Here is a 15893-nt window from a genome sequence, read left to right on the forward strand (position 1 = left end):
TAAGTAAGATAAGACTACTGGTAATACACAATAATGACCAAGTCACTTTACTGCTCTAGTTTTCTCATACATAAAATACAGGAGTTAAATTAGATCAGAACTTCTTAACCTTTTCTGTATCATGGACTACTCAGAAGAGCCTTTTTAGAGAAATGAATCATGCACAAAGGAAACCAATTATGTGGAAATAAAGATGTAATTTTTAGCCATCCAAGTTCATGGAGTTCCTGCAATCCTTCCATAAGGCCCCAAGTTAAGAATTCTTGTTATAGATGATCCCTAAGGCCTCATCCAATTGCTACATTTTATATTTTTATACACAATAAGTACTTGAGAGATTAAATAAATAAATAAATTTTAGTCCTAGCTCTTACTGAATGAGAAGTAGAAAGACTTTTTCTCCTTCTCAAATATCCTTACTATTATTTGTGTTTTGGTTCCTTAAGTATTCAATTAGATATAGATGAGGTAACAGTCTTCTCTGCATATGATCTCAGCTCTACTCTATTGACTCTACCTCCCTCCCCATACCAAATCTTCCTTCCTTCCTTTGGCAATAGATACTACTGGAAAAAAGCACAGGGATGACCCTATATATTGGGATATACTAATTTCATTTCAGGGAACCCTTTAAGGGACTTATTAGGTTGAATGCATTAGAGATATAAAGACAGAAATAATATTGTCCCTATGTGCATAGGGAGATTGAAAGGATTCAAAACCTATATTTATAAATAAATAAAATGTAATCCAAGGAGGGAAATATCAATAGTAACTAGAGCACCAGGAAAGGTTGCAAGGACCCACTGCCAACAAATTACCTTATATTTTTTCAGTTAATGATCATTTTTTTTCTAGTCACCATTGGCTAAAGGAAAAAGTAGAAACAAAACCCTTAAAAATATGGAGAAAATCAAAATAGATTCTCATATTGGCTATGCTAGAAATGTGTGTCTCATTCTATATATTTAGTCTATCACTGATCTGTAAGGAGATCAGCAGCACTGTTCATCATATATCCTCTGGAATGACATATAACGTCAATGTTATATTAAAAATAATTTTCCTAGTACTGTTCCTTTTTATCTGAATTAATCTCTATTCATTTTTTCAAGTTTATCAGAAAGAATCTCTTCCATTATTGATTATAGCACAATAGTATTCCATTATATCCTTATACTATAATTTATTTAGCCATTCCCCAAATGCTTGTATTGATTTTGTATTATACTTAAATATGCCATATTGTCTCTCATGGAAAAAAATAAACTCATGGAGGCTAGTCACTATACTATTTTAATATTTTTATTATTCAACCCCAGGAGAATTTCTGGTACATAGTATATATCTAATAAATGTTTTTTTTTTGTATGATTGGTATGTGATTTGAACCTTGAAAGAAACCAAGGATGCTAAGAAGCAGAGATGAGAAAAGGATATATTATAAGTATGAGTAGCTGGATATACAAAGGTATGGAAGTAAGGGATAGAATTTCAGACTGAGGGAACAAGTAAGCTCAATTCTTTGCAATGATGTGTGTTATTATATAGAAAGAGAAATGATATGAAATGCCTGGAAAAGTGAGAGACGGTGAGAGATGTTGCAGTTTTTTTTGGTCTGGAAAGGTGAGAGTGAGAGATTTTGCAGTGTTATAAATGCCATATATGATATTTGTGTGTTATCCTAAAGATATTAGGCTTTTGAGGAGGATAGTGACATAGATCTGTTAACTTCAGTTGTTCATTTTTGGTATTTTAATGGAGGACAGATAGAAAAAGATCAGAAGCTTAGAAGCCAAATTAGTTTCCTTTCTTAGTTGTCCAAAGGAGAGTTGGTAAAGGCCTGAGCTAGGATAGTGTCTATATAAGTGGAGAGAAGGAAAGGAGTACAAATGATGGTGTAGAAGTAGTCTGAAGCAAGTATGACAAGGAAGCTTTGGGACTGGAGGGATGTTCAAGAGAAACAAAAATTTTCAAATGAGGCAGGCATGAAAAGAAATCATGAGTTTGGTATTAGATGTTCTATTTTCAGATGGTGATAGAACATTTAGGAAGAGATTTTCAGAAGGCAGTTAATGATAGAGACCTTGAATTTTGGAGATATTAAGGTATATGTGGAAGTCCTCTGTATTGAGATAATAATTGAATCCATGGGACTAGATGAAATCATCAAGAAAAAGTAGAGAAAAAATTAAAAGACCTAGGGCAGAGTATTGGGACACACCTAAGTTTAGAAGGTAGTAGAGATAGTAGATCCAGTTAAGTTAGTGTATAAACAGTCAATGGAGTCAAGGGCAAAAAAATGAGGATGGAATAAGAATTAGCCTGAAATCACAAGGTGGGGGAGGTATTGGTTTTCAAGTATAAAGACAAGGGTATGATGGAGAGGTAAATTGAAATACAGTTATTTAAGTCACTGAGGAATGAGGAAAGTTTGTTTGAAGACCAGTAGATTACAGTAATAAATCTAGGGAAATCTATGTTCTAGTTATAGTATTAACACATTATACAAAAAAAAAAAACCCTTACTATATTGTATGTACCATGACAACACAATTGTTTGTTCCCAATTATTTGCTCTCCAAATAAATACCATTCTTTTCAAATGAACTATCCACCCCCTCAATATCACTTCACCTAACATCTTTTACTGAAAGTTATTAATGATATTAGATAGGTTATATTATAATAGAAATTTAAATGACTTAATTCAGGCCTTTTTAAACATCAATACCCCTTTGAGAAAATGACTCCAAAAGTGTTTGTGTGAATGTTAATATGCTTGAGTGACCTAATGACATTGTCTGTTCTGAGTGGAAAATCCAGGTCTACCAAGTGGCATCTGACTCATTACAAGGAAATTCAAAATTGTCAATGACCCATGAGTGAGAGAAGAAACTTTGGTCTCAAACCAGAAGTTGAAAGTTCTATTTCAAGTCATTTGGGAGTTCCCATTTGCATTGGAATGACAGACTCAGTAATAAAAAGCAATCTGCTTGGCTTGGCTCAGAATTGCATTTAATGGAATCACTGAGGAATAAAAAACACCACATGCCCTAAGTTAGATTTTCCTACTTATCCCATGGAGATATTATGCCAACATATATTGTTTTGTTTTGTAAGTTCTCCTTTTCTCCTTGGATTATCATAGAAACACAGAACTGGGAATGGCCTTTTAAGGTATCAAGTCCACTTTTTTTTATTCTAGGGATAGCTAAGAAGCAGAGTGGGTAGAGAATTGAACTTAGAATCAGGGAGGTCTTAGTTCAAATTCAACTTCAAATACTTACTGGCTGTGTGATCCTGAGCAGGTCACTTATATTCTGAATTTCATTTTTCTCATCTATAAAGTTAACATAATAATAGTACCTGACTCCCAGGGTTACTTAGAAGGTAAAACAAGATAATATTTGTAAAGACCTTAGCACATTGCTACGTATGTGATATATGCTTGATAAATATTTATTAAAATGTTAACTTTTATAAAGAAGAAATTGAAGGTTACTTGCTTCAAAACACACAAAAATTAAATGGCACAATCAGAATAAGAAGCTAGGTTCTCTAACTCCAAATCCAGCAACTGTCCATGATACCATGTTGTTCCTTGCCACAGACATAGATTACAACAGCCCCACCTATTTATAGATGGTTTCATAAGTTTATGCTGTCAAAACAATTCAATACCTGGTGACTAACCCTCTGATGATGTCTTTCCACATTTGATAAGACTGATGTTGAGATGATAGATATACATTTTTCCCCAGTAATATAACTTGGGGAGACCCCAGGACCTCCTCCACAACATGAGGAAGAATTAGAGAAGGGAGTTCCTGAAAGCTCAGAACAGGGAGACGAAGCAAACCAACATTTGTTCAGCTCCTATGAACGATAAGGCATTGTATAAAATTCTATGGGGGATACAGCAGAACACAAGGCATTTTTTCCAAAGCAAAATTGGTGATTACAAACAAATACAAAGCTTAATCACTTCAAATGAATTCTCAAAAGTAATTGTATTGTATAATGACTTTGCTCCTCATTGTAACTACATTGTCCTTTGTGAATTTAATTCTAGCCAACAGTGGTGACTAATTGATTTTGGAAAAGCAAAAATTCTGTAGGCAAGAACACAGGATACAGCGGGAATCTTAATCTTCAAGATCCTATTATTCTATGTTAGAGCACTTCTTAAGTGGGATATATTAGTCAAATTGGATCATGTGATTGTAAGATTCAGAACTATAAAGGACCTTAGGGATTGTCCTCCTTTCCCTTCCTCTAAACCCCATTTCAGAAATAAAAAAATATGCCTCCAGAAAGATTATGACTTAGTCATGGTCATAGAGATAGTAAGCAACTAAGGAAGATTGCAACTTGTGATAATAAGCGACCAAATACAGTATGGTTTTCACTACAACATATATGCTGACATGTACCTATGCTTAAAAGCTTTTCTATAGAGAAATACCATTTTGTAATAATGATATCAATATATTACATCAAAAGTTCTGTTATACTGTATGAAAGCAAAATTGTCTGTGTCCGATTTCCTGATACAAAATAAATATCAGAAATGAATGGGGTATTTATGTGTGTTGTATGTATATATACATACATATGTATATATACATATGAGAGAGAGAGAGAGAGAGAGAGAGAGAGAGAGAGAGAGAGAGAGAGAGAGAGAGAGAGAGAGAGAGAGAGAGAGAGAGAATCCATACTTTGGCTATTTGGAGGAACATAGAATTTCAATTGAATGGGGCCATAAAATCAAATTCACATCTAAGTAGAAGTCTACTTTCTCTGATATACTCTATAGCTTAATCTAATCCAATTCAATAAACATTTATTAAGCACCTACAATGTGCTTGACATTAAATACTGGGAGTATAATTACTAAAAAGAAAGATTCTCTGCCCTCAATGAGCTTATAATCTTAAAGTGAAGACAATACATTGTCAGTCCACTTATGCAGATCATAGCCCATTCATAATTTCTACTCTTAGACAATTTCCTGAGTATCACAGAGATTGAATAAGTTACTTTTGGTTACTGATAGTATATATGTCAGAGGGGAGATCCACTCCCAGTTCTATGCTCTATCCATGATATATTGCTGCCTTTCTGAGTTGCAGAAGAGCTAAATTCTTGGATTAGTTCATGATGAAACTGATTTTGCTTTCAAGTTAGCCTTCCTCTTAAAAATTTTCCCCACTCTATTACACTATTTGAAAAATAATCTTTATTGCAGAATTAAATTCAATATGCTTCTCTAGTGCATGGTTCAGAGAAGGACTCTAGCATTTTGTAAAATTTCTAGAGAAGTGTTTGCCATCTCTCTTATTTGTTTCCTGTTATATTCAAAAATATGATGATGACTAGAAATAAGGAAGATCAAAGCAAAAACAAAAAATAAAGATTTTTTTTAAAGCTGGCATTTAAAGCAAAAAGATTGTATTGGAGTATTCATTGATAAAGAGCACTATGAGAACACTAGGCAATAAAACATGAGCTTTAAAGAACATTGAGATTAATTATTCCTGGTAGCTGTGGCAGGTGTCTTCATTCTAGGTTTATAAGTGATAGTATGAGATTTTAGATGCTACTCCCATAATAATTATTAATCTTTATGCACTAGAAGAATCTGAGTTTTCAATTTTTTTTCAAATTCTGTTTATTCTCTTTCCTACACTGTCCAATCAGGAAAGAAGAAAAACAAAATTCATGTAATAAAGTAAAGCAAAATGAATTCCTATAGTGTCCATATCTAAAAAATCATGCCTCATTCTGAATACATAGTTCAATACTTCTCTGTCGGGAGGGGGGAAGCATAGCTCTTAATACTCAGGAATCATGGTCAGTCTTCATATTTAGAAGACATCTTAAGTCTTTCAAAAGCTTTTCATATTTACAATGCTGTGCATTGTTCTGGTTCTACTCAGTTTACTCCTCAGTAGCCCCTGCAAGTTTTTTCCAAGTTTCTCTGAACTGATCCTTTTGATAATTTCTTGAGATTTAATAATATTCTATTACATTCAGATTCCAAAATGTGTTCATCCAATCCCTAATCAAAGGGTATCCCCTTCATTTATAGTTCTTTCCTGTACAACAACAGCTGCCAGAAATATTTTTGAACATTTTGATCTTTTCCATTTTTCTTTGAACTTTTTGGCTTATAGGTTGCAATCCAAATGGATGCTTCAGATGACCTACTTACATCTTCAATGTGGAAAAGATTAAGAACAGCAGCAACACCAAATCTCAACTTCTGGTTAAATCAGTAATGCACTTTAAATGTGACCCACTCTGTTTCATGACAGAAAGTATATTTATGGATATGGTATTTTGTGAATGCTTTTTAATGCACTTTAAACAAAATAAAACCTTAAATATTTTTTAATGTTATAGGTGCAATAGAATATTTCTCTGTTCATTTTTCTTGTTGTTATATACTTTGTCCTTTCCCGAGGAGGAGTAGAATACCAGGCTGCTACATCAATTGTTTTTCATTATTGTCTTTTTAATCTATTCCCCTGATAGACTTCTCTATTTTTTTTAAACTAACGATAAATCATTTTGATGGTTTTGTGTATTCATTAGTGTTGGAACTCCTGGTCTCTGAACTCCTTCCAATATTGTCAATCACAACTCAGTTATGAATAGACCACAGACATTCAGTCACTTACTTAGGGATAGACTGTTAGAAGCTATTAGAGGTGGGATTTGAGCAGAGGTTATCCTGATTCTGAGCAAACCACTGTATTTAATTTGTCAATTTAGCTGTGAATATTAGGGGTAGGTGGTAGAGTCAGACCATAGAGACTCTCAAGAGATAATTATTAAATTTTCATTGTGAGAATTTATAACTTGGAAATCAATTGACATTGAAAAATCAGGGCTTAATTTGTTTTGTTGATTACATAGATTTAGAGTGCTAAAATGCTAATTAATATTAAACTTAAAAATGTGTCATATGTACATTTTCTCCTTTAGAGCCAGGTTTTAAATGTCTCCTAGCATGTCTGAATTTTCTGTACCAAACAGAGTTCTTCTTTTAAGAAAATTATTCTATTTGTAAGGCACATTACAAATTACTTATTATACAAGTGATTATATAATTAATATACAAGCAATTTAGTTTAGTTGAAGCAACATTGCTCTAGAAGGAAGAATTAAATGACTTTTTTTTTACTTTTATGCTAAGTACTATGTGACTGACATAGGACAAGTGACTTAATAATTGGATCTCAGTTTTCTCATGTTTGAAATGAAATTAACGAATTACATATTCTCAAAGGCCCCTTCTAGGTTTATATTTTATGACTCTGGGATGACATAATTCATAGCTTAAATATTTGAAGATGTGATATTATACATTAGGTGACATCTGTTTCTCTACATTTAATTTTCACCTTGATGAAATTAAAAAGTAAATTCTGAAGGGGTCTGCTTTTTGTTTTCTTCTTAGAACTAATCTATGAATTTCCCTAACATCTGAGTATTCTGTCAATGTTAATAGTACTTGTCTATTAAGTGTGAGGCTGGATAGATGGACACCTATAATTGATTCTCTATCTCTGCCTGAGCCTGTCTGTCTCCCTATATGTTCCTCTACTTTCCCTGTCACTTCTCCATGCACATTCCCCTCTTCCTCCTGCACTTCCATCACTATTGTATCATAAGCTCATTTTGTAATCATAGTCTCTCATTCTTTTTCTCTTGCTTCAAAGACTTGTATTTATAGACTGTAATGGTATAAGATGAAAGATGCATTAACAACAGATTGCAAATTGCTTTACCAAATTCAATTTGAACCAACAGCAGTGACAGTCTGTCAAAGGGAATTTTTTTTTAAACCCTTACCTTCCGTCTTGGAGTCAATACTGTGTATTGGCTCCAAGGCAGAAGAGAGGTAAGGGCTAGGCAATGGGGGTCAAGTGACTTGCCCAGGGTCACACAGCTGGGAAGTGTCTGAGGTCAGATTTGAACCTAGGACCTCCCTTCTCTAGGCCTGACTCTTAATCCACTGAGCTACCCAGCTGCCCCCCAAAGGGAATTTTTGAAAGGAATATGGCTTAACATAGATGCTAAACAAATAGTCAATTGATTCAGGGGGGTGTTGGGAAAAGAAACAATTAAATTGACTATAGAAGATTTCTTCCAATTCTAAATGTTTGATCTTATGATTATGTACTATGTATCACAGACATAAAACCTAGAGGTAAGGCTGAATCTTTTACTTTTCATTTGTTTTGTTGTACTCATTGATGTCCAGGCATGATTTAATCAGAGTAGAGATCTCTCAATGAAGAGACTCCCTTTATCAATGTGGAACTGTATGTACTCTGAAAATTAAAATCTTAGAGAGCTGGCTAGGAACAGAGAAAGGCTGTGTCATATGGAGGATTCAACTCTTGAACTGACCTCTAACCAATACCATTGTACATTTTAGTTGATTATCTTCATATAATATAGACAGTCTTCTTATAGCTCCATAGAATTGTGATTCAATTTAAAGTTAACAATTATCTTACAATTAAAACTCTATAATGACTTGAGTATAACTGACCAGCAATGTTGCTGGACCACTTTGGTCACTGAGGTAGGTAAAGAGGATTAGGCCCTGGTAATCAGTCTGTATCTTTCATACTACCATTCATAGCCACCACCAGCTATCATATCATGCTAGGATAGATATGTATAACTTAAATCAAATTATCTAATCTTAGGGAAATAAGGAGAGAGGAAGAGAGAATTTAGAACACAAAATTTAAAAAACCCTAATATTAAAAAAGGTCTTCACATGTTATTGGGAAAATATAATATTAAATAGAAAAAAAAGAAAAAATATATTATGCTAAGCAAAGTAATCAGAGTGTAAGCCAAAGAAGAAACAGATACACAAGGAGAAAAAATAATACAAATTTAGCTTATTAATCCTGTCTAATACTCTTTTTGGGCATCTAGGAAGCACTTTACATAGAGTACCAGCTCTGGAGTCAGGAGGACCCATCTCCTTGAGTTCAAATCCAACACCAGACATTTACAAACTATGTGTTCCAGGGCAAGTCATTCAACCTAATTAACCTTAGTTTCTTCATTTGTAAAATGAGTTAGAGAAATAAATGGCAAAAAACCTCTAGTATTTTTTTTATGAAAACCACAAATAAATAACAAAATGTAAGAATCATCTCTTCTTACCCATTCATGGGCCATATTTCTAATTCACTCTTCTTGCCCCAGGCTGAAGTTCCCTAGCAAAATTCTTCTTTAGGAGGCATGTACAATAATCTTCCTAAAGTCAAAGTGAGACCATGTGCTCTTATTGTTCAATAAATTCTAGTGTCTCCTGATTGCCTCCCTTATCAAGTGAAAAATCTACTGTTTTATGAAGCCATTCTTATCCTTGATTTCTTCATCTATATATTAGGAATAATAATATCACCTTCATTTCATAGAGTTGTTGTAAGGGCTGATATGTCAATAAAGCATTTTATAAAATTCATAGGTGCCCTATGAAATATTGTCATTTTAACACATTTTATAGTCAGTGATTTTTTTGTATAGACCAACTTCCATTAGGAGTAGATAGGTCTTTTAGTTTTCTTTTCCTTTTCCAGGTTTAATTTTCTGGTGCTTGGCAACCTTTACCATTCTATCTTGCCCTTATGTCAGATAACAGTCTCTCAATGTTGTCACATTTGTTTTTAGGTAAGATTTGAATATAGAAGAATATTTTAAAATAGGCTGGGGTTTCAAAAAAGTTGGCCAAATCTCTACCCTTAGACGCAAACTTGTTCTTGTTCAGATCTACTTTAGTAACTTGAAAAGTTTTGTCTTTAGCCATCCAGCAATATCTAGTTTCCAGTGGAGAGAATTAGCGCTATAGCATTCATAACAAGTGGCAATCTGGCTTCCCACTTCCCACTTCTGATTGGGAACTTAATACCTGATAGATAGACTATTCCATTTTGAGGTAATACTGATAATTGTGTAGTTTTTCTTCATTTTGAATTGAAATTGCCTTTAAATGTCCACACAAGGGTCCCAGACCTACTTTCTGGAGATATAGAATATGGAGTTGTCCTACTCCATGATAATTCCAAACATATTTCAAGACAAGTATCTTACCTGTACCAAAACTTTCTTCTTCTTTTTTTTTTTAACATTGAACATTCTCTTCTTCTCATTAGAAGTAGCTAGGTAGCATACTATTATACTCCTGGGCCTAGATTCAGGAAAACATAAATTCAAAGCCTGCCTCAGAAATATGCTAGTTGGATGATTCTGGACAATTCACTTTACTTTAGTCTTCCTTAGGCTTCTCATCAGGAAAAGGAGGGGGTCAGACTCAGTGGTCCCTAAAATTCTTTCTAACTCTAAACCTAAGCTTCTCTGATTCTATGACTTGCTTTTCTATACCCTTCACCCTCCTTGCTAATCTCACCTGGTTGTATGCTAGTCTATCAATAATGTTCTTAAAATGTTATATTTAGAGCTAAATACAGTGATCCCAACATAGCCTGACAAGAACACTGTAAAATGAGTCTGGACATCGAACCACAATAATTATTTTGGCAGATATGTTATCCTGATGATCTGAACTGAACTCAAAATTAACTCCTTTTCTTTCACCTAAACTTGCTTTTGTTATCAATCTGGTAATTGTGAAATTTGGGGTTATTTTTTAGCTAAAGTGAAGTATATTAAATTTTCCTCTATTAAATTTTACCTACCCAATTTCACACTAGATTTCTTCTGGTTAATTCTAGATAAAATGAGATAACATGAAAATCACTTTGCAAACCTTGAAGTTATGTGTAAATTCTAGATATTATTGCACTCTGATAAGATCTTACTGAATCTGAATTCTGTCATCTAAAATGTTAATTTAAAAGAGTAAAAAATAAGTTTTCCTCTCAGCTTTATGTTATCCACAAATTTTACAAATATGCCTTGTAGGTCTCCATAATTGTCAAAGAAATCTCCAAAAAATAAAATTATTTTTACCACTTATGTGTTTTCATTAAGGTTGACTATCCACTCCCACCAGCCACCGCTTGGAGCGCTATTTTCTGTCTACCCAAATCTGATCTTTCTTTTATGTACTTTAGTCTCTATGAAGCTTTTCCAAATTCTTAAAGCACTTTTTCTTCCATTACTCTCTGAATTCCTACAGCACTTATGGTCTTGATTACTTAATTTACCTCCTGATTATATTTTATTCATTATATTTCACTGTTTTAAGAATGTTTGTTTTCTCTTTTTGAATAGATTCTAAGTTCCCTTAAGGTGAGAGTTGTAAAGCCTGAGCATCTCTCCAAAGTAACTGAGCACAGTTTAAATTTTCAATTAAATATTTGATACTTCTTTACTCATGGTTGATCAAGGTCTCATTTATTTATACAACTTGATAGCATCATTATTAATATATAGTATGCTATGATTCATTCAACAAAAGAGAAAAAAATAAAAATAATCCTAGACATCAAAACAAAAACAGAACACAAGCCTGAAATCCATAACTAATTTTGCTCAGACATAAATCATAAAGCTCTCTATTAGGGAATACCAAGCATATTTGGAAGCAATGAGATAGATTTTTATATTTTTATTTTTGGATAATTCAAGTAGAAGAAAGCAAGCTAATAAAGGGTTAATATGATTCTCTAACTTCCCTCCAGCTTAAAACTCCTAAAAAAAACAAGCTTTTCTCTCAGATTAGTCCATGTGGAAAATCAATATTAAAAGTTCACATTTGGTTAGTGAAAGAATGATCATTATTTCAGCTAGTAACAGGGAGAACTATGGTATGGTTGTAAAAATAGAAATAAATGACAAGGCTTATTAGCTTAAATTATGAGCAGATTTAAAATGTATAATCAGATCAATATTTCATAGGATACTAATTAACATAAGACATTTTGAAAACATAATGAAATGTTAATAATATGAGATTTAATTCTGATATTCCACCTTTAAATTTTGGGAAAGCATACTGGGTAGTGTAGTTCATAAATGCTATAGCACACAGATAATTAACATAGTTCCTATTCATTCGCATATTATTGAGAAATTTCATTTTTCCTACTTTTATTCACATAAACAGATGCACATGACAATAAGAGTAGAGTTGAATGTACACTCTACTTCAAAAGTGAAAGCCAATCATTAAAATTATTATCTTTGTTCAGCCCCAAGCACATTGGCATATGCATGTGGATACTAATAATTTGATGATGATGGAGAACATTGTTATGATGAAAATGATTGGAAAGGTTGTGAGACCCTGGAGAAGAATATTAGGGTAGGATATGGAATATTCCTTTCTTGCCAGTCTATAGAAGGGGAAATTGATGTTTGTCAATTGGCATTCCCTTTAGAGAGCAAAAAACAGCTGACTATATAACTTAGGGAAAGCTTGTAATAAAAAAGAGCTGGTATTTTTAAGTATCCCTGGGAGAGAATACTGCAATTTTCTCAATTATGCCCGGTCTGTGTGTATACATGCATACATTTTGGAACATTCTATATATAGTAAAGATCATTCTCACTTCTGATCAAATCATGGCTATGTAAAGGCTAGAGTGTCATCTACTGAAGATCATTCAAATGTTGTCAAATATTCATTCAATATATGCAACCATAATAATGTTTACTCACCTTAGGAAGAGAAGCCCTGGATCCTGAGCTTTGTGTAGTCATAGTCAGCACAGTTGTTATCCCCAAAGCTACCCTGGCTGGAGCTGCATCCATGTTAATCCAAAATGAAACCCAAGATAGGATAACAATCAGGAGACTAGGTATATACATCTGGATCAGGTAGTAGCCCATCTGACGTTCAAGATGGAAACGAACTTCAATACATGTGAACTTTCCTGATGATGATGAAAAATACACATTCATCTTTTACTCATGAACATATCTTTCTCATATCAATGATTAAGTAGCTTCTTAACTGAAATAAATTGGTGTCTCCTAATAAAACATTGTATCATACCCTATTATTTCTGTTCATTATGCTAAGACAGGAAGGAAATACTAGACCAATATTTCCTAAATGGATATAGCCTTGAGGGAAGGGAAGGGAATTAGCATTTATATAGCACATAGCATGTCCTAAGTACTATTCCAAGTGCTTTTTATGAAAATTGTCTCATTTGATGCTCACAACAACCCTTGGAGATAGGTGCTATTATTATTGATATTTTACAATTGAGGAAACTGAGGCAAACAGGGATTAAGTGATTTGCTCAGGATAACACAGCAAGTAAGGATATGAGGACAAATTAGATGTTTTCAGGTCTGGCTTTCTGTTCACTGGGCCACTAGCTGCAATGACACAATTTTGATCTTGCAATGTATTAATGAAATCTATTTGTGCACAAATCAGTGGTCATCTTGAGTCTAGGTGCATGAGCCAGTACAAATTTTATAAAATGGATAAAAGATTGACCTCTCATTCCACTGACATTTATTGAGTGTCAATTATTTGCTATGCACTGTGCTATGCATTGATGATTCAGATACAAAAATAAAATAATTCTTAACTTCAAGGAGCTTATGTTCTACTAGGAGAAAATAAACACTTAGGTAAAACTAGTAACAAATAACTTGGAGAAGAAGGCACTAACAATTGACAGGATCAGAAAGACATCAAGCATATCTGAGGATGATTACAAATGTAAGCCAAAAAGATCCTGGTCAGGTTCTTCTTCAAGTCCCTCCCTTCTTCCCTTCCTTTCTCCCTCCCTCCCTTCCTTCTTTCTATTCTTCCTCTTTCCCTTCTCTCCACCCTCTCTTCCTCCCTCCTTTTTATTCTTCTTTACTACATGGAGGAACAGTTAAACTTAGAGAAGAGGTAAGGGGGAGTGTGAAGCTGGAATATATTTGTATTTACTGGATTAAGATTAAGTAAGAAGTAAAAAAAAAGTCATAAACTGGGGAATATTCTTGTGTATGTGTTTGTGCACCCAAGAGATGTAATTATGTGATTCCTACTCATAGTTGACAGTAGGGATGGATAGTTTATATTGCTTTAGGCTACAATATCAAATTGTATACTCAGTGGATATGAGGCCATGACTAAAGTTTAGTTGCTGTAGAGAAAATAAGGTCTGGCACAATTTCTTCAATGGGAAGATCTGATAGTCAACCAGCCTTTCTTTGAAGACCTCCAGTTGAATAACATTTATAAAATGGTACCCTACACAATTGCATGATTGCTGAGGTCATAGTTAGTGCCAATATTATCCCTACTAGATAGACAGAGAAACTTAGGCTCAGAGAAATTTTGATTTGCTGATTCTCACATGGGCAGGTGGTACAGTGAACAGAACATTGGACTTGGAATCAGGAAGGCTTATCTTCCTAAGTTCAAATCTAGCCCTAGAAACATACTAGATGTGTGACCCTGGGCAAGTCACTTAACCCTCTTTCCTCATCAGTAAAATGAACTGGAAAAATAAATGACAAACTACTAAATGTCTGAAATTATTCAACAACAATGACTCTCATATAGCAAAAGTGGAATTTGAATCAAGGCTTTCTGATTTCAGATTCAGTACTCCTTTCACCAGACACTAGAGACTTCTACAAGAATGGGCAAATTATTACCTCTAGGTAGATAGAATAAAACTTAAACATAATAGTCACAAAAATTCAAAACCACATTTTATTCATATGGTTACCACTATAATTAAAAAAAAACACAAAAGAAAACAAATATATGGGAGGAAAAATAACTAGCTAGAGAAAGAAAAATACCTCATGAAAAAGTTATATTGACTCCCCAAAATGATGGAGATTCAGGCAAAAAGTGATGAAACAACATTACAAGTTCTTCTAGTGATCAAGAATTAACTGTTCTTTCAATCTCTTTCTACATTAATTCCCAGAAAACCCAATTTAGACATAAAAAGAAAATGAAAAATGAAAGAATTGTAATGATTAATTTGTTCTGGATACAAAAGAAAAAAAACATACATGAACATGGGAATAAGAATGAAATGAAGAAGGAGGTAGTACAGGCTAACACTGACATTCTAAAGTAGGGGTCAACATATTATTTATGAAAATAGACAATAACCATAGAAATTAGAAACAGGAAAATTTTGTGGTGGGAATTCTAGCAATGGTAAAACTAAGAAATCCAATCAATGATGTTTTAGGGTGCTGCTAGGGTGCTCCCTAGCACGAACCTTTCATGTCAGTTCCAACATTAGGGTGAAGAGCCAGAACATGACTCTTACTTTATCCTCCATTTTAATAGGAAAAAAAGCTGTTAATGTTTTCTGTCAGAATCTTTATGACTTTTCCTTTGAGGGAAATTTATCAAAATTTGTCATGCTGGAGTAAATAATTCATGCTTTTTGAAGATATAAAATATCAGTTCTGTTCTATTTTGTTGGGGGTAAAGCCTTGACTTTAGCATAGTTCATTTTATTGAAGAATTTTGTAAAGTGTAAAACACATACTTATATAATCCAGGGCTATTATTCAAGTTTAATTTTACCATTTACCTCAGGGAACTACAGTACAAAAACACTGGGCTATTCTAGATTCTTGATTTCCATTTTTTTTCTTCTGTCCTATGGAGGAATAAATAAAGAGACATTTGGGGACTATTGAAAAGTTTCCTAAATATCTTGGGTCTGAAACTATCATGAGCAAGGGATCATTCACAGTGGTTTAAAAGAATGGAAATGGTTTGAAAAAACTACTGCTCAGGAAGAACTATAAACTAACTGAATTAAAAAGAAAGCCAAGCAATAGCAATTGGTATGTAGCAAGGTGGAAAGTCAGGGAATGAAGATTTCTAGGACCATTGAAATATAATTAATCAAGGGAACTGAGTTGAGTTAGGGAATCAAGTAAAGTCACAACTGGAGTGT

The 15893-nt window shown here is 33.5% G+C and overlaps 1 protein-coding gene across 2 annotated transcripts in view; it reads right to left on the minus strand.

The window, feature by feature from the left end:
• The window catches only part of GLRA3 (glycine receptor alpha 3), a 303344-nt gene that overhangs the window by 21959 nt on the left and 265492 nt on the right, over window positions 1-15893 (minus strand). For both annotated transcript variants that reach the window (XM_007496097.3, XM_056802930.1), the window contains exon 7: window positions 12664-12878. In XM_007496097.3, coding sequence (XP_007496159.2) covers window positions 12664-12878 — 215 coding nt within the window. The remainder of the gene's footprint in view (window positions 1-12663; window positions 12879-15893) is intronic.

This window comes from Monodelphis domestica, chromosome 6, assembly GCF_027887165.1.
Source record: "Monodelphis domestica isolate mMonDom1 chromosome 6, mMonDom1.pri, whole genome shotgun sequence".
In the NCBI taxonomy this organism is placed as follows: domain Eukaryota; kingdom Metazoa; phylum Chordata; class Mammalia; order Didelphimorphia; family Didelphidae; genus Monodelphis; species Monodelphis domestica.